General features: G+C 41.0%; 1 protein-coding gene across 1 annotated transcript in view; it reads left to right on the top strand.

Moving 5' to 3' along the window:
• Positions 1-16,344: 16,344 nt before the first annotated feature.
• The window catches only part of SLC36A4 (solute carrier family 36 member 4), a 260,786-nt gene continuing 253,160 nt past the window's right edge, over positions 16,345-23,970 (top strand). The window contains exon 1 of the mRNA XM_038415846.2: positions 16,345-16,453. Coding sequence (XP_038271774.1) covers positions 16,426-16,453 — 28 coding nt within the window. The 5' untranslated portion in view covers positions 16,345-16,425. The remainder of the gene's footprint in view (positions 16,454-23,970) is intronic.

Here is a 23,970-nt window from a genome sequence, read left to right as displayed (position 1 = left end):
GGCATTTGATACCGTGCCACATGGGGAATTATTAGTTAAATTGGAGAAGATGGGGATCAATATGAACATCAAAAGGTGGATAAGGAATTGGTTAAAGGGGAGACTGCAACGGGTCCTACTGAAAGGCGAACTGTGAGGTTGGAGGGAGGTTACCAGTGGAGTTCCTCAGGGATCGGTTTTGGGACCAATCTTATTTAATCTTTTTATTACTGACCTTGGCACAAAAAGTGGGAGTGTGCTAATAAAGTTTGCAGATGATACAAAGCTGGGAGGTATTGCCAATTTGGAGAAGGATCGGGATATTATACAGGAGGATCTGGATTACCTTGTAAACTGGAGTAATAGTAATAGGATGAAATTTAATAGTGAGAAGTGTAAGGTTATGCATTTAGGGATTAATAACAAGAATTTTAGTTATAAGTTGGGGACGCATCAATTAGAAGTAACGGAAGAGGAGAAGGACCTTGGAGTATTGGTTGATCATAGGATGACTATGAGCTGCCAATGTGATATGGCTGTGAAAAAAGCTAATGCAGTTTTGGGATGCATCAGGAGAGGCATTTCCAGTAGGGATAAGGAGGTTTTAGTACCGTTATATATGGCACTGATGAGACCTCACCTAGAATACTGTGTGCAGTTCTGGTCTCCCATGTTTAAAAAGGATGAATTCAAACTGGAGCAGGTACAGAGAAGGGCTACTAGGATGATGCGAGGAATGGAAAACTTGTCTTATGAAAGGAGACTTAAGGAGCTTGGCTTGTTTAGCCTAACTAAAAGAAGGTTGAGGGGAGATATGATTGCTCTCTATAAATATATCAGAGGGATAAATACAGGAGAGGGAGAGGAATTATTTAAGCTCAGCACCAATGTGGACACAAGAACAAATGGGTATAAACTGGCCACCAGGAAGTTTAGACTTGAAATCAGACGAAGGTTTCTAACCACCAGATGAGTGAAGTTTTGGAATAGCCTTCCAAGGGAAGCAGTGGGGGCAAAAGATCTATCTGGTTTTAAGATTCTACTCGATAAGTTTTTTGCCTTCCTCTGTAGCATGGGGCATGGTTGACTTGAGGGAGGTTTCTCTGCTCCTTGAAGTCTTTGAACCATGATTTAAGGACTTCAATAGCTCAGACGTGGGTGAGGTTTTTCATAGGAGTGGGTGGGTGAGATTCTGTGGCTTGCGCTGTGCAGGAGGTCGGACTAGATGATCAGAATGGTCCCTTCTGACCTTAGTATCTATGAATCTATGAATCTAATTCAGTTGCAGTGATTACAGCTTTCTTGATGGGGGGCCCTACCTGGAGCTCCTCATCTATGTTGCTGCCGTCTGCAGCTTCAGTGACAGCTGTCTCTAGTTACACAGCCATCTCTTTGCCAACAGCCCTCCAGAAGCCATCATACACTTTGAAGCCATTGCTGTGTTGTTATCTGCCTCAAAGCCACCTCTTTACGAAGTCTTCCGAGGGGAATCAGTGGCAGAAGACCCTGAGCAGAATCCTTTCCACCTGGGTTGCACCTGTTGCCATAACACTATTCCTACAAATACCAGAGATTAGATTAAATGAAACGTGTACAGTACTGCTCTTAGCTAGCTAGCTCCTTTTTAACTTATTATCAAATGGTTCTTTCAAAAACCCTTCCCTGAAGCATTTGAGCCTTGGAGGGTCAAGCTCTTAGGCTGCAGAGCAAATGTCCATGTTTTTAAATGAATGGGAGTTGAAGGTGTTCAGCTCCATGCAGAATCAGGCCTTAAACTGAGGCACGAAGAGGAGGACGTGACAAAAGAAACAGTGGGGGAGGATGGGGGTGAAGACAAAAAGATCAATCCTTTTTCATCCATTCCATGTGTGACTTTCTAAGTGTATATCAATAATAGTACAGCATGAATCATCATTCGCCTACAATTTTATTTTAAATAGTCCAGAGTTGAATCTAATTTTGAGTATTAAATGTACATTATTACATTACATCCTTCCCGCACTAATATTGGTGCACAGGGCACAAACTAGTCTCTTCCATTCCTCTCTGTCATTTGCTGCTGCTTCCATGTACTCTACAGTGTTAAGATCAACTATTTGGCTCTCTCTGCTAAGGGCTCTTCTTAAGGTTTCTCTTGGGAGCTCTCATTTCCCCACACCAGTTGGTTTCCACTTTGGTAGCTTCATGTGTTGGCATCTGGTATACATGCCCCAAATATGTCTAGCAGTTCCTTCTAATTCTAGTGGAAATCAGATGCTGGTTAGTAATTCTCAGCTCTCTTTGTTGGTGATGAAATCTTTCTAACCAATGCCCAGAATCTTTCATAGGTACTTATTTTCGACAGCATCTGTCTAACATTTTGGTAGATCTTTAGCTCTCACAGCTGTATGTTAGCATTGAGATTACGTCTGAATTTAAAATCCTCAGTTTTGTGCTGTATATCTTTGATTTCCAAACGTTGTTGAGTTTTGTAAATGCTGTGGATGCCTTTCCTATCCTTGATGTCACCTCCTTTTTGAGGTCTCTGGTAGCCAATATGGTGCTGCCCCACTTTCTTATATTTTTGCCTTTTAATAGCATGTTATTGCTTTATGTCTGGGTTTCCAGGATGTTTATTTTAGCACAACTAATTCTGAGCCCTGCGTGGCCTGCTATTTTTGCTAGATTGTCTGTTTTTGTAATTCTTTGGAGGTGTCGCTCAGTAGCACAATATCATCAGCAGAGTCTGGGTCTTTTACACATTTACTATCTACCCAGACTATAGCAGGGTTTGTGTTGCTAGTACACTTCTTCTTCATTATCCAGACTATAGCAATGCCAAATAACAGCAGAGATAAAATGCAGCCCTGTTTCCATGTTGAACCATACTGTTTTCTGGTTGGTCACCCTTACAGACCACTTCACATATCTGTACATGACCTTGATGTTGATGACTTTAGCTGGGATTGCATAGGACTGAAGAATATTCCACAATGTATGTCTGTCAGGCTGTCAAATGCCTTTTGAAAATCAATAAAACTGATGGTGAGGGGAGCTTGTAATTTTATATATTCTTCTATGGTGATCTTCAGTGTGAATATCTGATTGTGACCCAGCGATCTCTTGATGCCAACTGGCAGAGGGTACAGAGGTACATACGGGTACAGGGATACCCTGGACCTAGTATCTATATACTGGTTTGCCAAGGTATGTCACATAAGGTCTTTTCTGAAAGCTGTTGTCACACTGGTCACTATAATCATTGTGAAAGATATGTATGGATAATATGTAAAGAGTTATATATCTATATTGAAAAATGTATATCCTTAAGGTCTATGACTTGGGGCTGGTCACCAAAAGTTGAGAAACAGGTTTCTTTCAGGCAAGAGATATTTGTCTGTCTGGCTACATGTAAACTATGTATTGTATGGTTCACAATGGACGCCAATTACAGTCTGAGCTGAATGCTAATAAAGTGATTGTGCAATTTTGCAGAGAGAGAACCTAGTGGAAGTAACAAACCAGCAGGAGGGAGTTCTGTTTACAGGTAATGACAATAGATTTTTGGACTAGAAATGTAAGTAGAGAGCTACACTCTGTATCCTTTCCTGACGGGGCAAGCTGAGAGCAGGCTGGTTTCACACAGGAGGGATCAGAGACTATCTGGCTGAAAAATGCAGGAAGCAATACTAGGTTCTCAAATGCATGTTATGATTGTAGTTTATATATAACCCTTTGTTTCCAATATTTCCATCTACTTGCTTCTTCTCAACTCTCTGTTCTTTGTAAAATAAACTTTTTGGTTTTACCATAAACATGCCCAAGTGCTGTGTGTAAAACAAAACAGTGATCCTGAGGTGAAAGTAAGCTGGTGTGTACTGTTCCTGTGCGAGCAGTGGATCTGTGAATGTTGTGAGTGCTCAATAGAACAGGGGCTGGGCACTACAGGGGGGCATTTGGAGGACTTGGGGGTTGGAGTGTGCCTATCGTTAACCTGTAAAGAGACAGCAGGGCCTGTGAAGGGATTGTGTTGAGTTAGGGAGCTAACCCACTGCAGGCACAGACAAGGCTTTCTCATGCCATTGGCAGGGGGTAGCGAGGTGTCTCATGCCCTCGGTATCTCTGGGAATGTCACATTGACCTACACACGATCGCTTGGAGTCTGTTTTTGAAGTTTTTTTGTTGAAGGATAGCCACTCTCAGGTCTGTAAAACCAGTCGGAAAACACTTCAATCTCTCCGGTCACACGATTACAGACCTGAGAGTGGCTATCCTTCAACAAAAAAACTTCAAAAACAGACTCCAAGAGATCATGTGTAGATCGTGTGTAGATCAAACAGACTCCAACGAGAGACTGCTGAATTGGAATTAATTTGCAAACTGGATACAATTAACTTAGGCTTGAATAGAGACTGGGAGTGGATGGGTCATTACATAAAGTAAAACTATTTCCCCATGTTATTTCTCCCCCCACTCCACCCCCCACTGTTCCTCAGACTTCTTGTTAACTGCTGGAAATGGCCCACCTTGATTATCACCACAAAAAGTTTTCCTCCTTCCCCCCCTCCTTCCTGCTGGTAATAGCTCATCTTAAGTGATCACTCTCCTTACAGTGTGTATAATAAAACCCATTGTTTCATGTTCTCTGTGTGTGTATATAAATCTCCCCACTGTATTTTCCACCGAATGCATCCGATGAAGTGAGCTGTAGCTCACGAAAGCTTATGCTCAAATAAATTTGTTAGTCTCTAAGTGCCACAAGTACTCCTGTTCTTTTTTTTAACAGAGAGTAGTGTAACTTCTCTTCTGTTGTTACAGTCAGTAAGAGCACCCTTTTTGGGTATGCTGACAATGATTCCATGTTTCCACTGGTCGGGAAGGGTCTCTTTTCCCAAAACTTAATTGAACAACTCAGTCAGTTTTATTAGGGAGATGGTATTGTGTACTTTTAACATTTCTGCTGTAATTTGATCATCTTCCACCACTTTATTTTTCAGCTTCTTGATTACAGCCTGTACAGCCTGTAATGTCCAGTTGATCAGATTCACATTTCATCAGAATCTAGTGCTGAAGTAAATGTACACTAATCATTACTGACATCAGCATAAACATACAGTTAAAGCAAAAGTTACACGGATTCTCTGATTATTCCAAATACTGCTTTGTGAGAGTTCCAGGTGAAGAAGAGAATTAACTTTTAGAAGTGCTGATATGCTGTACTGATAAGATAAAGGCTGTGGAAGATAAATATTCAAGAAGAAGTAAGACAACAGATGTCAATCCTTTCTTTTGTTCTGGTCAATGCTTTTCTTATCTGGGTTGTAACACACAGATTTATGTAACTGACATTCAGAAGTAAACACTGCAGTCCATAGAGAATAAAAGCATTAGGGCAACAAACTTTTTTGTTTTTGTCCAGATGCAATGCAAGCACACTGTCAGAGGGTCTTTTGGCTTTGCAATGGAAAGCGAACCAATTAAATATTTTGCAAAGCAAACAGCTTCAAACTTCCTGTAATGTGCAGGGAAGGCAGTAAAGTTTTCCCATAGTGCACCATAGTCCTAGGGCTAAGGCAGCCATGTTTGGGGGGAGGGGCACTAGGGACTCTGGGATATGGTTACTTTGACTCAGGTCGGCACAGTATAGTGTGGATGCCAGAGCCCTACATTCGAGCATGGGTTAGAAAAGTCTTAATGTAGGGTTAAAATGCAATGTAAAATACAAGCCCAGGGTTCCCTAACATGGGTCAGCTGACTTGAATCATACTAATCCTGGGCTTACATTGCAGTGTAGACATACCCATTGAGCATACAGGAGAGAGAGGCTCACGGGCTCTCAGTTCTTGTGTCTGACCTCATCATAGCCAGCAGTAGCCATTGTAGGAAGGTCCAGCTTTGCCCTGTAGCCAGGGGCGGAGTACGCAACCTGGTCAGCACTCGGAGCTGTAAGAGACTCAAATATACTCAGTGAGGACAATCTTCAGAGATTTTTAGCTAAATTCTAGCAAGTCTCTACTGAGTATGTGCTAACTGCAATTTTTCCAAGCTTGAAACTTGGCCAAATTTAGGTGGATTTTCAGAGATGGCAAAAAGCTCATCCCTGACATAGGGGTTACTCACTGCCAAATTTCAAATGCCTGTTCCAAAGCATGGGGACTCTAGAGCTTTCCAAAGAAAAGGTTGCTGGAATCTTTTTAGCATTGAAAAATATATTTTTCCCTAGCCTTGTTCTTAGAAATGGCTGCACTTCTTAGGCTGAAATTTTCCAGAAAAATTTCAGCCTGAGATAGACACCCAACTTGGAAAATTTCAGCCTAAATGGTTAAAGGTTGGGAAAAGTATAAGCAACTGTAAGCAGGGCCTTATAATAATAAACAGAGTTGGTAGCCCTGCCTACAATAATAGTCTCTGAATAGTATTTTGAGATTGTGTACTTTATTTAGCAAGGAATGGATGCTTTTTTGTGTGAAGTTATTTTTTATTATTTAAGAATGTATATCTGGGAATGAAAGTTTAAGAATATAGACTTATTTAGTGGTTTGGCATGAACCAGCCTGTTTTTTCAATATTTTAAACATTTCAGATAAATGATATAAGGATCTGACATAGGTTTGCTGGGATGTGGTGTTTATAAATGCACAGAATTTTCCCCAGGTGCCCTACTTATTCCAAGGACATTGTTAATGCTCTGACTTTGAATTATACCAAAGGTAGTGTATAATGCTAACACTGGCAGCCCCTCGAATAAAACAGCATAAGGAGATCTTGATGTTAAAAATGCTAAACTGACAAGTTTTAGTTTGTGATTTTAATCTGCAACTATGGATCTGTAATTCTCAATAACTGAGTGGAAAGTGTTTTATTTCAGTCACACAATAATGGTTCAAACAGGGAAAAATCCTGGTGGCCTCCTTTTATGTCTCTGATGTTTGAACTGTGCTGAGAATTTCCATTTTAAGCATTAGCCATCAACAAGTTTTTTGAAAGCTGCAGCATACTCAGTAATTACTTTTTCCTCTGTATCTAAAGAGAGACAACACAAATCAAAAGCTTAATATTTCATTGCTCACCAGTTGTATTTTACAGACTCCAGCAGACACCATCTAAAAACTCTGTTCACCAAGCCCAGATACCTGTAGTAATCAATTTATCTTCCTACGTGAAGAGTAGGAGCTATTGTAGAGGGGCAACCATGGGATTGCAAGGGTGTCTACTGCACACAACTGTCCTTTCCTTGAATAAGCTTTTCAGTCTGAAGTACATTCACAACAGTGATGTTAATAGCCTCTGGCACAGCAACACAGCAGGGTTTGAATCTGACACCTTTAGTACAAAAGCACAGATCTTGACCATTTGTGCTAAAGGAGCAACTTCATCAGTTAGTGGGACACAGAGGCCCTTTGGGAATTCACTACTGTGTCAGCAACTCTTGTCAGACTTTACATATTCACTACACCCAACACAATGTGCTGATATATACCCAAAGATGGCATGCAATAGATCACTGGAAAACAAATAATTCACTGATCATTAATATCTTGCATGATGTATGTATGACATTAGAACAGAGTTATGGATATATGCTAAATTATGTTCTTAGAGTGTGTTTGGAAAGCGATGCATAAGCCCAATGTGCCTTAGACAATGAAATATGTATTTGCATGGCTGACCAGCCTGGTAGTCAGGCAGAGACAATAAAAACACACTTACATAAATGGTAAACAAAGCCATCAACCTAGCAAGTAGGGGAGATAGCCTCTTAACTAGGCATCTGAACCTCAAAAGGTAAGTAACTGAATCAACAGATTATACAATATTACTCTCTTATAAAAGTGTATCAAGTGTTTTTTATGAAAGCTAATGACACACTGGTAATATCATTGTCAAATGTATATAACACTACATATAAAGACTTATAAACTCACTGATATTACACTTTAAAATCTGTGACAAAAGGGAGAAAGAGATTTTCTCCCAGAGCAGAGAGAAGGCAGCTATCTACATGTCTCCAACGTAAATCAAGCATTATGGAAGCCAAACAATGGAAGTCCTATTTACAGGCAAATCAGCAGGGGCATAGGAAGTCCAGCGGAAGGGGGAGAACAGCATGGGGCCTCTTGAAACAGAGTAAATGAGTCTTCCTTTCTGATCCACTCTGGCGGGAATGTAGAGGAGGCTCTGTTAATAAAGGGGTCTAGGCTGCTGCTTATTTCCCAGCATGTCCCAACCTAAACAGACCACCTAGATTCCAGAAATGGCTACTTCTCAACTGGGCATGGACTTGTCTTGTGATAACTCTGGCTAAGGTAAACACAGGCTATTGATGTACCCCTTCTCCATCTTTAATTGTCAGCTACTGAGAGAATCCATCCTGTTCCCCCCCCCCCCCCCGGCCTTTTTTCTTTTGTTTCCCTCAATTCAGTTGTGGCCTGCCTGTGCCAGCACCTGCAATAAATCCTAAGATTATCCATTCCCAGCAAACATCCTCTCTAAATGAGCTCCTCTCTGTGGCTTGTTTTGTTTAGTTTCCTTCCAATTCTGCCCTCTGAGCAGATTTGGATCCTACAATCACATCCACAGGTAACTACAAAAATGTTTGTACAACTGCATTGTGTATAGCCAACAAGCAAATCAGGTTCTATATTTATGATCTCAGGCCCCTACAAATAGTCAAGGGAAAACAGCATACATTTGCTATAATGGTTATTATTCTAGTGATGCTTGTGTAATTATGTGGTAGTGGATTTTATAAACTGAAGAGTTTTTATATTTTCAAGGCATATTAGGTACAATGTAGTCCAAAACCAGAAAAGTCTGAGTATTCCATTGGCAGAATGCACCATGGAATAGATGGGCCCATAAAGGGAGCTGGCATGATGTACATTAAATGGGAGAAAGAACAGGAGTACTTGTGACACCTTAGAGACTAACAAATTTATTAGAGCATAAGCTTTCGTGGGCTACAACCCACTTCATAGGATGCATAGAATGGAAGATGTAGTAAAAAGATTATATATACATACAGAGAAGGTGGAAGGGAGGTTGACATCTGGACATCTAGACATCTGGAAGGACAAGATTGAAAATTCAGGGTCAGATCCTTAGCTGGTAGAAATTGTATCTCCATTGGGTTCAACGGGGAAATACTGACTTACAGCCTCTTAAGATCTGCCACAATGACAGAAGTGGGAAAATGCTACTGTGAAGTTATTGACATAAACTGTGACCATATAGATCATTGTTGCAACCAGGGTCCTATGGTTGTACCAGTTCTTGTACAGAGGAGGCCAAGTGGGGTGTCTATGGAAAGGTTGTAGTTTGTTGGTTATGATTATGCTGTCTGTATGTGTGGTATCATTTTTGTATTTGAAGTTGGCTATGTATTTGTTTGATTCTAAGTAGCCTCAGTGAAGCATTTGGTCAGCTTCTTGAGAAAAAACTATTCTCAGTAAGTGCCCAATCAAGAAACACTTAACTGACAATGGACTTTGGGAGACGCCAATCTGAGCTTTCCTGGGAACGTTCAAACTAACATGTAAAAAATGGCGTCGGCCTGCAAAAAGCTGAATCATCCATAGATATGTGACTTGCCCAGGTGGCTACAGACTCCATCTTGTTGTTGTGATTTTGCACAGGAGAACAAAGGGGTTTCCGCCCACAAGACAGAGAATATAAAAGGCCCTGGAAACCCCTCCATTTTGTCTTCTGCTGGTTCAGAAGATAGCCTCTCCACCCCAAAGAGATGCCTGAAAGAAACTGGAACAAAGGAAAGTAACGAGGGGGGTGTGAGTGATTGCTGGACCCAGACTAAGAAGGAGTCTAGTCTGTGAAAGAAGATTATTGGAACATCTCTGAGGGTGCAATTTACCTGTATTTAGTTTCCTACAGTATTAGGCTTAGACTTGCCCGTGTTTTTGTTTTATTTTGCTTGGTAATTTACTTTATTCTGTCTCTTATTACTTGGAACCACTTAAATCCTACTTTTTATATGTAATAAAAATCACTTTTTACTTATTAATTAACACAGAGCAAGTAATTAATACCTGGGAGAGCAAACAGCTGTGCATATCTCTCTATCAGTGTTATAGAGGGTGAACAATTTATGAGTTTACCCTGTATAAGCTTTATACAGAGTAAAACAGATTTATTTGGGGTTTGGATCCCATTGGAAACTGGGTATCTGGGTGCTAGAGACAGGAGCACTTCTTAAGCTGTTTTCAGTTAAGCCTGCAGCTTTTGTGGGACGTAGTTCAGACCTGGGTCTGTGTTTGCAGCAGGCTAGTGTGTCTGGCTCAACAAGACAGGGTATTGAAGTCCCAAGCTGCCAGGGAAAATGGGCTCAGAGGTAGTTTCAGAACATCAGGTGGCAGTCCCAAGGGGTTCTCTGTGATCCAACTCATCACAGCTACAAAAGGAGCAATTGGAAGAGAAGCTTGATCAGGCCAAAATGAATGGAAGTTGAAAGGGCACAAATTTAGGCAGAGGTAGGATCAATGAAGAGCTTTAAAAGAGAGGAGGCAAACCTCGAACTTAATATATGAATATATGTAATATCCATCACTTCAGTGTGAGGACTGTTCTTTCTGGGTAACAGCAATTAATAAATCACTTGGAGAGAAAAACAATAGGCGATAATTAGATAAAGTAAACTGGCAAAAATAAATCTGTCAAATTCACTTAATGTCTTCTTCTGTCAGAATAACACATTCACTGGGTAAAGGAATTGCTGTGAATGTAGGAATATTTTAAGACTAATAAGGCATCCCTTCAATTCCAAAACATACACTCAGGGAGAAACTAGATAAATGTGGAATGGGGGAAATGTTTTAAGAAGGGTAGATATTTAAGTGATATAACTGACTAAACCCAACAAATATGCTGTATTTTAAGGAAGGATAATCTAGTGTTTAAAGCATTGGACTGGGAATTAAGAGATCTTGGCTCCATTTCTAGTTCATGAAACTTGCTGTCATCTTAAGTCACTTATCTTCTCTGTACCTTAGTTTATCTCTCTGTGAAAAAGGAATAACATTGCCATATTAAAATATAAAATAAGATATTGTAAGGCTTAATTCATTAATGTTTTAAAGTATTCCAATTCCTCCAAGGGAAGATACTATTGTTGGATCATATTAAAGAAGTTCTGTATTAAAATCACAAATGAGTTTGATTCCCCATAGTTTAAATTCCAGGGTATTACTAATTAAGAGGTCTCTTAGTTTTTGGTACTGTTTCTCTCCCTCTCTGTGTGAAACTTGCAAGCTGCTAATTGTGTTAGAACATTCTAAGACAGAGTCTGTTCTCAAAGCAGTTCTTTGTAACAACAGCTACTCACACAGAGAGAGACTCAAAGCAATACTCAGTAACAACAGAAATAGCACCCAGAGACTCCCCGTCCTTTTGTTGTATTCATCTTGCTTTGTTAACAATTGTGATTAAAATAGAGATAGAGGATGTATGTGGATAGATGCTTGGTGTGGATAATAGCAGAATGATCAGGGAGGTGCCAGCCTAAGAATCCAGTGTCCATTGGCTGAAGAAGGCATCAAGTGGAAATAACCAGAGGACCCCCAGAGGGCAGACTGGAATCCACCCAACAGCCTCAAGAATGGGAGAACCAAAGAACAAGATAACATCTGGCAGCATGGAGCAGTCAGGAATGTGCCATCTGCTGATTGATTCAGCAACAGCATGAAGAAGCAATTCCCATAGACTGGCATAGGAATAAATTCCTATAAAAATGGACTCTAGAAAGTGAGAACTTTCTGCAAACCAACTTCCAGGAGCATCAGATGTGCATCTGACAAGGCCCTCCTCGTGTCCAGGCCACCTGGCCAGTGGCTTGGCATGAGCATCTCTAAGGCTGGTGACTATGATAACAACCTTGCAGAACCTCTGTGTGTGTGTGTGTGTGCGTGTATGAATGAATGTGTGAATAAATATGAAATTGAATGGAAGGTTATAGCTATAACTAACTGCTTACAATGGTTCTTTCTGTATTCACAATAAATGTGGCATTTTGCTTTTTCCCCTTTAATAAGATCCTGCTGGCTTTTATTTTATTGGTATAACACTATGGAAGTACAGACTTAAGTACAGTATTACTTTTATTATCATTCGTATTGGCTGTGATTCTGCAGGAATCTCTTCTGGGTCCAAAACTATTCAACATTGTTATTAGTTTGGAGAGGAAAGTATGCTAATCAAATCTGTAGACAAAATAAAGTTGACAAGGATACTTTGAAAGATAGTGCTGTATATTAATCCTATCTTATTAAAGCAGAAACTTTGTTTGAACTAATTAAAATGAGGGTGAAAGAGAGTGGCTGTCATTGGAAGAAATAACCAAATGCACATGCAATTGGTGAATACTGGCTACGGCTCCATTCCTTCAATGAATCCATGTGGGTGGATCTCTATGCCAACATGGAGCTCACTGCTCCACAGCACCAGAGCCACCGTAAAAGAACTCTTGGCTGTTCACTATCACCTTGGACCTAGGCAGAAGATGCAGGATTCCTCTGGCGGATGGGAGTGATACAAACAAGTGTATCCCTCCTCCCAATAGCAGGACTCAGGTGATCACAGTGATCCCTTCTAACATTAGATTCTACTACTTTTCCCTAGCTGCTTACATTTCTGATCACAGACAACAGAAAGATCTCTTTGGGGGTAGGGAGTGAACTGTATAACAAATTTCTAATGGCCTGGAATTGGATGAGAGAGGGGTCAGTTGGCATTAACTGTTGTATAAATGTATACAATTTTGCTGCTTAGTATTTTAAGTTGTGGTGGTTCCAACTCCTTTTTAAAAAATGTTGCTTTGAGATTTGAGAGTTTAGTATTGTACTGCCACGAAAAGGCCAGAAGAAAGGAAAAGGGCCTCAGTGCTTTTGTAATCTCTTGCTGGGGAGGAGTTTCATCTGGATGTGGCTGTCCTATCAAAATGCTCATTTGTTGAGGAATGTTTCTTCAGTGGAATTTCCCAAGGAGGTGGATGTCTCTTTGTTTAAAGAAAACAAAATGTGCTATAAGTTACAGAAAGATTTCTAGCAAATATAGAAGCATTCACTGTAAAAGTCTCATATGTTTAAATTACTTTAGGGGCAAAGGTCCAGACTGTGAGCATTCAATTTACTGCATGCTATAATGAGTTTGACAATGTTAGAACTTTCTAGTGCTGTAGGCAAGGAGCATACCAAGGCCTGAAGGGACTATTGAGATCATCTAGGCCAGTGGTTCTCAAACTTTTGTTCTGGTGACCCCTTTCACATAGCAAGCCTCTGTGTGTGACCCCCCTAATAAATTAAAAACACTTTTTTACATATTTAACACCATTATAAATGCTGGACATGAAGTGGGGTTTGGGGTGGAGGTTGACAGTTTGCAACCCCCCCATGTAATAACCTTGTGACCCCCTGAGGGGTCTCGACCCCCAGTTTGAGAACCCCTGGGGCTGACCTGTGGTATAACACAGGCCATAAAACTTCCCCAAAATAATTCCTACAGCACTTATCTTCAGAGTAAATTAGAGGGTGATGAAAATCAGAGTGATTAGGAATCTATGCAATGTGGGTACTGAATGTCTTGAAATTCTTGTTTCCCTAGTTGGGATTGCAGAGTTTGAGAAAACATTTGATATCCCTACTTTGGGAAATACTAGTTCCTCCCTGCCACCTTTATATCTTTCCCTCCTCCTTTCTTTAAAGCCTCGGAAACCACAATTGTTAACTATTATGTGACAATGATAGGAAACACCGCTTTCTTCTAACTTTAACAAGAAATTTAAGGATTATCCCCTAAAACCATTCTGTATACTGCTTCAGTATAATGTTTCTGCCTAAAACTTTCAGAAGTTCCTTCTTGTCTTGATTTTTGCTATGTATTTAAAGAAACAGTACACTTGCCTCCAAGGCTATTGCTCCTATACAACTTCACAACACAGTGTCTCTGTGAAATCCATAAAAAATAGAAAAAAATCTGTAGGAATTGAATAATTTATAAAGAAACAAGATATATAATGTTAATTCATAGTTTCATAGAGTTAAAGGCCAGAAAGGACCATTAGATCATTTAGTTTGATCTTCTGTATATATCGGGTCACTAAATTTTACTCAGATACCCCTATTTTAAGCCCAAACAAATTAGTTAGACTAAAACATTTCAGTCTTCAGGATATTAAACTGTGCCACAGGAGATCAAAGCACTTTTTCCATGTTCAAAGTGCTGATCCATCATTAATGTAAACTTATGGGAGGGTTGTGAGCATAAGTATGACTTCGAATTTATAGATGGGGAAACCAACTTGGACAGGCTAAAGTTAAATGACTTTCTTAAACCCAAACAGCAAGCTGGAACTATTACAGTTCAAGAGTTCCTGACTCCCATCTCTGTGCTCAATGCCTCCAATTCATACTGTCCTTGCCACAGAGCTTACAAACCAGGGATGTGAGTGAAGGATGAACCCCAATGCAGAGCCCTAGTGATTTTAGTGGGCTTGTGTGCGGGTGTGAACGAAGGGCCCACCTGAGTTCAACACATGTAAGGATTGAGATGGATAAATAGACAAGCAGGGACTTGGGAGAATAAAGATAATACATCAAAGAGGGTTTAGCATAAAAACGGAAGCTTCCACCCCATCACTTAATAACCACTAATACAGACATGTGTCCTGCCCATATTGCCAACTTTTGTGATATTTCATGTGTTTCTTCAAGCCTTCGCTCCAGGAGTCATGTGATTATGCAAGATTATCAGGTTGCATTTTAAACCAAGTTTCTAGCCATTATAGTTGAGGTGAATCTTGAAAATGTGAACCCTAAAGAATGAAAAAAACAGTGTCAATAATTCCTTCCCCCTAACACCCTCAAAAAGGGATGGCCTAAAAATTCTCAGGTTTGAAAATCTCAAGATATTTGGGGAGGCTTGAATCATTTTTAATGCTTCAAGTTGGTAATACTGAATTTCTGTTCCCTAACTTGACTTTAAAAACTTAATAAAACATTCTGATTTGATTTCAGGTTTTGGAATAAGAGAATTGGAGGTGGTGATAGGGGTCCAAAGGCAACCTTGGTGGGAGCAGAGGTGATGTGTGGGAGACACATGCCACTCAGATTTCTTCCAGAGTTTGTACGCTCTACCCTCAACCCCACTTTGTACCACCAGAACCTTTAAATTATGCCCTCTCCCCATCACTAGTTATGTGTTGTCTCTGGAGCAGAGTTGTTAGTAAAATCAGGGATATTTGACCAGAGAATCATAGAATTATAGGACTGGAAGGGACCTTGAAAGGTCATATAGTCCAGTCCCCTGCACACATAGCGGGACTAAGTATTATCTTGAAAGCAGATTATTAATGAAAAGGAATTGATAGCTATGGTAAGACTGATCCTGGGATGATAAGCCAAGTCTCGTGACGATGACTTATGATTTTATATAGAGACATGGTGGATGAGGTAATATCTTTCATTGGATGAACTTCTGTGGGTGGAAGGTACAAGCTTTTGAGCTACACAGAGCTCTTCAGATCTGGGGAAGGCAGCAGTGGCTGAGCTAAATACAAGTTGGGGCAGATTAAGCAGAAAGGGTAACACGTATTGGAGGTGGTCACTTGAAAGTAAGAGTGGGGGTTAGACTACTATGCATAAAGGGTTTGAAGTGGGCAATAATGGGTAGCAGGCAGCGCAGTGTTACAAATTATTGTAATGAGCCATAACACTTGTTAAATCCATGGTTGTTGGTGTCTAGCAGGATTATGATTTGTCTTCCCTAGACCCCCAACTGCCAGAATCAGGCTACCTATACTCTAAGAAGTTTAGCTTTCATTTTTAACAAAGTAAGTTTCTAGCCCTCAGAGTTGTTGTTGGAAAAACTTGACAATGGGACCCCCCTATATGTTCCAACGCTACAGGGCAAGTAAAAAGTAAAAAGTAAAAAGACCCAACATGCCCTATTGTAAAATCCTATGATTTTTCAGGTTTCAGAGTAGCAGCCGTGTTAGTCTGTATTTGCAAAAAGAAAAGGAGTACTTGTGGCACCTTAGAGACTAACAAATTTATTAGAGCATAAGCTTTCGTGAGCTACAGCTCACTTCATCGGATGCATTTGATTTTTCAGAGCCTGATACAAAATTTTTGAATGCTTGAGGTTGGTGCTATTGCTCTGGGGCCGGAGTTGGGCTGAAGGGGGAACCAAGTCCGGCGGGAGGTAATTACAGACAGGCGCATGCAGCACATATGGGCCGCAGAGCAGCCCTGGAACATGCCCCTGTTTCTACTGCAGGGCGCATCCCTGCAGAGCTCTGGACTCCGGAGGCCTGACGCCTCCCTCCTCCCCTCCTGGGGCATCTTGTCTATCCTCCCTGTGCGTTTCTATGGTGTTCCGAAGGGACAGGTGGCGCATGCGCCCTGCCTCCCTGTGCCGGCCGGCTCCACATTGAGGCAGGGCGAGCGGAGGGACCATTGAAAGATGGAAGCGGCGGCTAGAGAAGAGCTAGGTACAGCGTGCTCCGTTGTCTGGGGATGGCGCTGAAAGTGAGGCGGGGCGGAATGGGCAGCGGCTTGCTGTGTGGCGGGGGTAGAGGGCACAAGGGGGCTGAGGAGATTTGACTCCCCCCCGCACGTGGAGAGAATGGTTTGCTCCGCCGGTAACGCATCTGCAGGGAGGGATAAACCATCCCACCGGAGGGGGGGGGGAAGGGTTGAACCACTGCAGCCCCTTCCTCCTAACAACTCCTGCGGTTTCCCCGTGCGGCGGGCGGGTGTTTCCTGCCCAGGGGGGAGAGGCGCGAGGTGTGCGGGGCCCTGTCACTGTTCCGGGAGGCCCGTGGTGGCAGGGAGGCGGGGGTGTCCCGGCAGCGGGCGGCGCGGGGCGGGGGGAGCGCTGGGGTCTCCGCCGCTGGTGTCTGGCCCGGGCCTCTCTGCGCGCCAGGGGGGAGGTGATGGCGGTAACCCCTCCCCTCCCCCCCGCTTGCTGACTCCCCAAAGCCGGGCCGGGCTGGCTTGGTTAGCGCGGGGGGCTCGGGGAGCTGCGCCCCAGGGGGAGGAGTGACCCGCTGCCTGCTAGGCCGAGCTCTGGGCGGGGGACACTGAAGAGGAGCCATGTGGGGGACACCCAGGAGCTTCCCCCCCCTCCCCGCCCCCGGGGCAGCTGCAATGGCCGCTGGTGGGGAGGTTGAGAAATCGGGCCCAGAACTGTTGTCACTTCAACTGCGAGTCAGCGTTCCCAGCCTAGCCGCTGGGCAACACTTCTGCCTGTAAAGCGAGGTTGTTCGGCGGCTTCTTCTGATCGTTGTGACATCTGCTGCCTCCACAGCCAGCTACAGCTTTTGGCTGAAGTTTTCCGACTTTGAATGTCTAAAGCAAGGCATCTAAATTTTGACTTTGAGAGGTGCGAATAGTCAGCACCTCTAAATATCAGGTCCCTAAACTCATTTAAGCAGCTAATTTTTGACACCTATATTTGAAAATGTCCAAAAGCATTAATTCACTATGACTGATTTGTTGTAAATCACAAAAATGCAGGAACCCCCAATATATACCTGGCTCTTAAGATGTGACAATCTGAGGAAGGTTAAAATGGACTGATGTTTTTGTTCTTTGATGTCATGTGAAAAATACTGACTAAAACAATCTGTTATCACCATGAGTGGGATTCTTTAAAACTAATCTCAGTTTATGGTTAAATAAAAGCCTTTTAATTTTTAATTTTTTAATTTTTAATTTAGATTGGATATTAGGAAAAACTTTTTCACTAAGAGGGTGGTGAAACACTGGAATGCGTTACCTAGGGAGGTGGTAGAATCTCCTTCCTTAGAGGTTTTTAAGGTCAGGCTTGACAAAGCCCTAGCTGGGATGATTTAACTGGGACTTGGTCCTGCTTTGAGCAGGGGGTTGGACTAGATGACCTTCTGGGGTCCCTTCCAACCCTGATATTCTATGATTCTATGATTCTAATTTTTCAAATATTTACTTTATGCATCCATGATATTCTGGAGGAACTCTCTCCATTATGATGAATAGGACTCCCAGAATAAACCCCTTTCAATAGCAAAGGGTGGTAGCTTTTACATATAACAATTTTACTGATGCATAGCTTCAGGATCCTAACAGGTATCATTCATTCTTTGCCTCTACCTTCCAAAAGTGTATGTCATTAGATTTCTCTCTCCCCGATTATATTCTTTCAATTTATACTTGCAAAAATAATATTTTCTCTGATCTTGGATTTGGCACCATTGGAGAAAAAAAAATAAAACTTCTTTTTAGGTAAAAATACATTGCTTCTCTTTTAGGCTTAAATTCCTTACTATCTGAATTCATCTTCTGTTACGCCTGTTCTTGAAATTATGAAGTGTAATTCATCAATCTCCCTTTTGCAAAAGGAATTCTGCAGTGGGACAGGCATTTTTTTTTGCTTTAAAATGGCAATCTGATTGTTGCTTTTACAAACTATATATACTCAGGCACAATGTGGTGTCAGTTGGCATTAAGGGCCATAAAGGCTCCCGTTGACTCTTCTGGGCTTTAGATCAAATGCACTTGGCTTCTCTTCAAGTCCCTTATAGTGGATCTCCAGAACTGACCTTTGATGCTAGGCATTTTTACTCTCAGGTTACTCTTTCTCTTGATTTGACATTTGTCTCATCTATGCTGTAAGTCTCACCTTTTGAAGCTTTTAAGAAGCTTTATGTGCTTATAGCAACGCATCCTTTCCACTTCACTCAGGTATGCAGTGGGTATTTGAGTAAATACCTGGTTACAGTACCATTTGATATACTGCAGAGCCTCATGGCATGAGGGCAATGGAGTTAATTTATGTCATAGGTTAAACTGGAAGTTCATGTCCTTTGTGTGTAGTTTTAAAAGATTATATATACATAGTGGCTTACAACTTGTGTATGTATGTGTGCCCACGTCTCTGTGAAATATTTATGTGCATGCATTATTTATCTATAACTCTACTCAGCTAAGCTAAAATTTTATGTATTGTCAGCAGGTCTCTACTTTTTAAAGCACCAATCTTAAAGGGGCATGTAGTCAAAAATTCAGAGAAAGCTCCTATTCATTTAAAATGAAATGAAGACTAGTTCTTACTAGACTTAGCGGTATCCAATCTCACAAACATTTCTCTTCAAACTTCAGTATAAACAGAGAAGAGCAATAGAAATTTAGACATGTTATATAACTGTGGCAGACAAGCAAGTCACAAGCCATGATTTACTTGGATGTAATAATATTACATATCTGCAGGCATAGCTTTTATTACATTAGCTCTATATAGACTTGTGGTGTTCTTCTTTTGCAACCTGAACTGTAAACAAGTTCAACAAGTCTGCCTTGTGCTAATGGTTAATTTATCTAACCAGTTGGATGATGTTGAGTGACATGGGAAAAGTACAACACTGAGGGTTTTATGCAGCTTTATAACAGAATGTTGGAAGATTGAAGGGATGAATCAGTTTTAGTCTATTTCCTGAATAAATATGGGTGAAAGAGAAGAAGTGAAGAAATCTTCAAAGAAAAACAAACAGAATCTCAAACACGTAATACATTAATAGAAAACTTGCAGGGTGTCAGGAACATTTGACTTTGAGTGGAAATTGTGATATTGTAACAAACTGGTTGCCCCCTAGCCACAGCTGTGAAGTCCTGTCATTTGTACATCCTGGCTGCTTGGAATTTCATGATAATAGCAGGAATAGATTTTAGGATCCTGCTCGCTCTGCTAAAGAAGAATCTCTCTTTTATCTGTCAACAGTATAAGGGGTATGATATGCAACTAAGAAGTTCTGATTTTATTCAGTAGAGGCAAGTAAAACATAGTACAGTATAGATTCATCTTATATTTTCCATAGGATATTGGTTTTGCATAGATATGTGAACTCATAGATCCATGGTGATAACATGGTTGTTGTAATAGTATTAGTTCAGTTGCTCTAAAGTCCAATGGATAGTGCGAAAGAGCACAGAGCATGATTAAAAAATTGAGTGGTTGGATAGTGAATTATTGTTTTAAAATAGGAATATGGAGGAAATACTTACGGACATAGTGTCCAGTGTTGATAGCAGCCAAGAGGCGCAGAGGGGAGAGGTGGAATAGCTCCTTTTTCTTCCATCCAAATTTATCAGACACCTACTCGACATAGAGGTTGATATAAAGCCACCAGGCAGGTCAGAGCTACAAAATCCCTGGTAGAAATCCTTTATGTTCTCCTTTCCTGCAGTTGAAAGTGACAACAGGGCATTGTACCTGGACATTGCTGGCAAAGCTCCCCCTGCTTGTCTTTCCCATCTACCACTGGCTAGCAGCTTTAAGCATCTGTCTAGTAGATGTCAGCAAATTTTTCAAGCCCTGAAGTAAAGCTTACCTAAACTGTGGTTTGATTTATTGGAATTATGGAGCGAGATGGATTGTATTAATTGTAAATCAATTCACATCCCTGGTAGTAATGGCTAATAAATGCACTGCTGAGTTATTTATTACATTTAATTTCAAACAGGAATCAGATAATCTGTAGAACATAGTAAATTTGGGGGGATTATTTTGCTTTTTTGGTGGTTAAAGAGACTTGACTATTTACGTAGATGCGTTTGAAAATTGCACTAGGTACCTATTTGTACCTTCAAAAATCTGCCTCTTAGTGATATATCACCATTTGCAAGTGTTTTAATCATTCAGAAAGACTTGGCTTGGTCTAGAGATCTATAGCAATTGAGATAAAGGACGTACATTTCTGTAAAATCATGATTTTAATGTGGGTCTGTGGTGAAATACTTCGTCATAAAAGAATAATAAGATCCTGCAGGACTCTGAATGGCTTTGGGTGCTTAGTTTAACAATAAAAAAGAAAAGGAGTACTGGTGGCACCTTAGAGACTAACAAATTTATTTGAGCGTAAGCTTTCGTGAGCTACAGCTCACTTCATCGGATGCATTCGGTGGAAAATACTGTGGAAAATTCAGTGGTATTTTCCACCAAATGCATCCGATGAAGTGAGCTGTAGCTCATGAAAGCTTTTGCTCAAATAAATTTGTTAGTCTCTAAGGTGCCACAAGTACTCCTTTTCTTTTTGTGAATCCAGACTAACACAGCTGCTACTCTGAAACCTAGTTTAACAATAAAAATGTCTTTGCTTTTGCTAGTCCTTTGATACGTGATAATTAGTGTTTGTAAACAAAACTGAGTACTTCCTGATTTATGTTCTGATCAGGTAGAATTGCCAACAATAATTATTCTCGGAGCACAATTTATTTTCTGTAATTATCTGTTTTTAGTAATTCTGAATGTTACTAAGTTACACTTAATTTGAATTGCAGAGCAGGGTACTGTACAAATGTGTCTTTTTTCCAAGAAAGAAGAGGAAGGATAACCTGGAAGTCAGGTCACTGCATCAGCAATTGATTTTTTTTTTCAAGTGCTGCTTAAAAATAGGCATCTTAATTGACTGGCCATCTCATGTTTTAGAATTCTGGGAAGTGTAATTACCAATGCTTGGTGATAAAACAGATTACACTTTGTTACAGCAGTTTTTAAACATTGAAGAATTTTCCTTTCTATCAAAAATGTTAAAGCAGATATCACTAGGGTAATTTAGAGTTGATGCGCAATTCATTTTTTACTACCAGTTTTGACTGGGGAAAGTGGGTCTTAGTTTGACAGCTTTGTTTTTTTCCCTTTTATCTCCAGCAGTTCAGGAGTGATCATTTTTATTTTTAAATTAAGTGAAGGTGAATTTGATGTGCATTGTGGGGTGATCTGTTAGTCCTCGCTACAGCTAACCAAACCCCCAAAGCTCTGCCAGTGCACCTAAAGCATGTCCAGCAGCACCCCGCTGAGAGTGCCTGTCATGGTCACTTTATGGTGTTTATCAGTAATAATCTAGGCTTCAGGCCTGCAAGTGTGTAAATAACTTGATTTATGTGATCATAAGAATGGCTGTACCGGGTCAGACCAGTGGTCCACCTAGCCCAGTGTCCTGTCTTCTGACAGTGGCCAATACCAGATGTTTTAGAGCAGTGGTTCTCAAACTGGGGGTCGGGAGCTATCAGCCTCCACTCCAAATCCCACTTTGCCTCCAGCATTTATAATGATGTTAAATATATTTAAAAGTGTTTTTAATTTATAAGGGAGGGGGTCGCACTCAGAGGCTTGCTATGTGAAAGGGGTCACCGGTACAGAAGTTTGAGAACAACTGCTTTAGTGGGAATGAACAGAAAAGGGCAATGATCTAGTGATCCATCCCCTGTCCTCCTGTCCCAGCATCTGGCAGTCAGAGGCTTACGGACACTCAGAGCATGGGGTTGCGTTCCTGACCATCTGGGCTAATAGTGATTGGTGGACCTATCCTCCATGAACTAATTAATTCTTTTTTGAACCAAGTTATACTTTTGGCCTTCACAACATCCTCTGGCAATGAGGTTTACAGGTTTACTGTGCATTGTATGAAGAAGTATTTCCTTAAGTTTGTTTTAAATGTGCTGCCTATTAGTTTCTTTGGGTTACTCCTGGTTTTTGTGTTATCTGAAGGGGTAAATACCACTTCTTTATTCGCTTTCTCCACACCAGTCATGATTTAATAAACCTCTATCATATCCCTCTTCGTCATCTCTATTCCAAGCTAACAGTCCCAGTCTTTTAAATCTCTTATATGGAAGCTGTTCCATACCCTTAATCATTTTTGTTGCCCTTCTCTGTACCTTTTCCAATTCTAATTTATCTTTTTTGAGATGGGATGACCAGAACTGCATGTAGTATTGAAGGTGTGGGTGTACCGTGGATTATATAGTGTCATTATGATGTTACTGTCTTATTATCTATCCATTTCCTAATGGTTCCTAACATTCTTTTAGCATTTTTGACTGCTGCTTCACATTGAGATGATGTTTTCAGAGAACTATCCACAATGACTCCCAAGATCTCTTTCTTGAGTGGTAACAGCTAATTTTAAACCATTTTGTGTGTATAGTTGGGATTATATTTTCCAATGTGCATTACTTTGTGTTGGGGTTACTTGCCAGCATAAAGTAACTCATATGTATAACGTTTGCTGGATTGCAGACATACTTTGCAATTACATAACACTCCTGAAGATCGCAGTGTACTTTACCAGGATTGGATTTTCACCGCTTTTATAGATTAGGCTGTGTAACAGGGCCCTCTGCCTCTGCTCCACAAACTGCTCAGAAACTCTTGTGCTGGTCAAACACCTTGTGCAATTTATTTACAATGAGGGTTCCCACCACCTTAATACTATATGCCAGTGGTTCTCAAACTTTTGTACTGGTGACCCCTTTTACACAGCAAGCCTCTGAGTGCAACCCCCCTTAAATATAAAAAAGTGTCTTTAATTTATAACTCAATTATAAATGCTGGAGGTGAAGTGGGGCTGGGTGTGGAGGCTGACACCTTGCGATCCTCCACGTAATAACCTCATGATCCCCTGTTTGAGAACCCCTGCTATATACAGTTCTGCTCCAACAGTCCTAGGAAGTCCCCAGCTCCTGCACCAAGCCGAGAAGAGCAACCTCTTTCCTCCCCCTGCTGCCTGCTTTCCCCCCTTCATACTTTCTTCCTGTACCTGTTTGTACCCTCTGCCTAATAGTTTAATTAGCCTATCAGCTCTCCTCCACCCACAAATCTGGCACAACTCTGTTTAACCAGCACCATTCTGCATTGTTTGATTGGAACTGCTGTGACCAGAGCACTGGATCAGCTGTTCTTGTCAAGCACTCTGTCACAGGGAGCAATTTTTTTAAGGGTGAGAGTTCTAAGGAGTGTACACTGAGCCAACGGTCAGTAAAGTTAAAGAACTCATGTTGCCTCACACCTACCTTCCAATACTCCAACTGTAATTTTTATTGTTTGTTTACACTTTTAAAACCCCCCATCCGGTGCCCTAGATTCTGTATTTTTTTTTTAAAAACCCAAACAAAACACCCCATAGTTTAAAAGATCATAAATTGATCCTCCATCCTATAACACATGATTCCTCTTGCAGTCAGCTCTACTCCC

The sequence above is a fragment of the Dermochelys coriacea genome, chromosome 1, assembly GCF_009764565.3.
Source record: "Dermochelys coriacea isolate rDerCor1 chromosome 1, rDerCor1.pri.v4, whole genome shotgun sequence".
NCBI classification, from domain to species: domain Eukaryota; kingdom Metazoa; phylum Chordata; order Testudines; family Dermochelyidae; genus Dermochelys; species Dermochelys coriacea.
The sequence above is the reverse complement of the archived record's forward strand: the minus strand, read 5'-3'. Positions and strand labels throughout refer to the sequence as shown.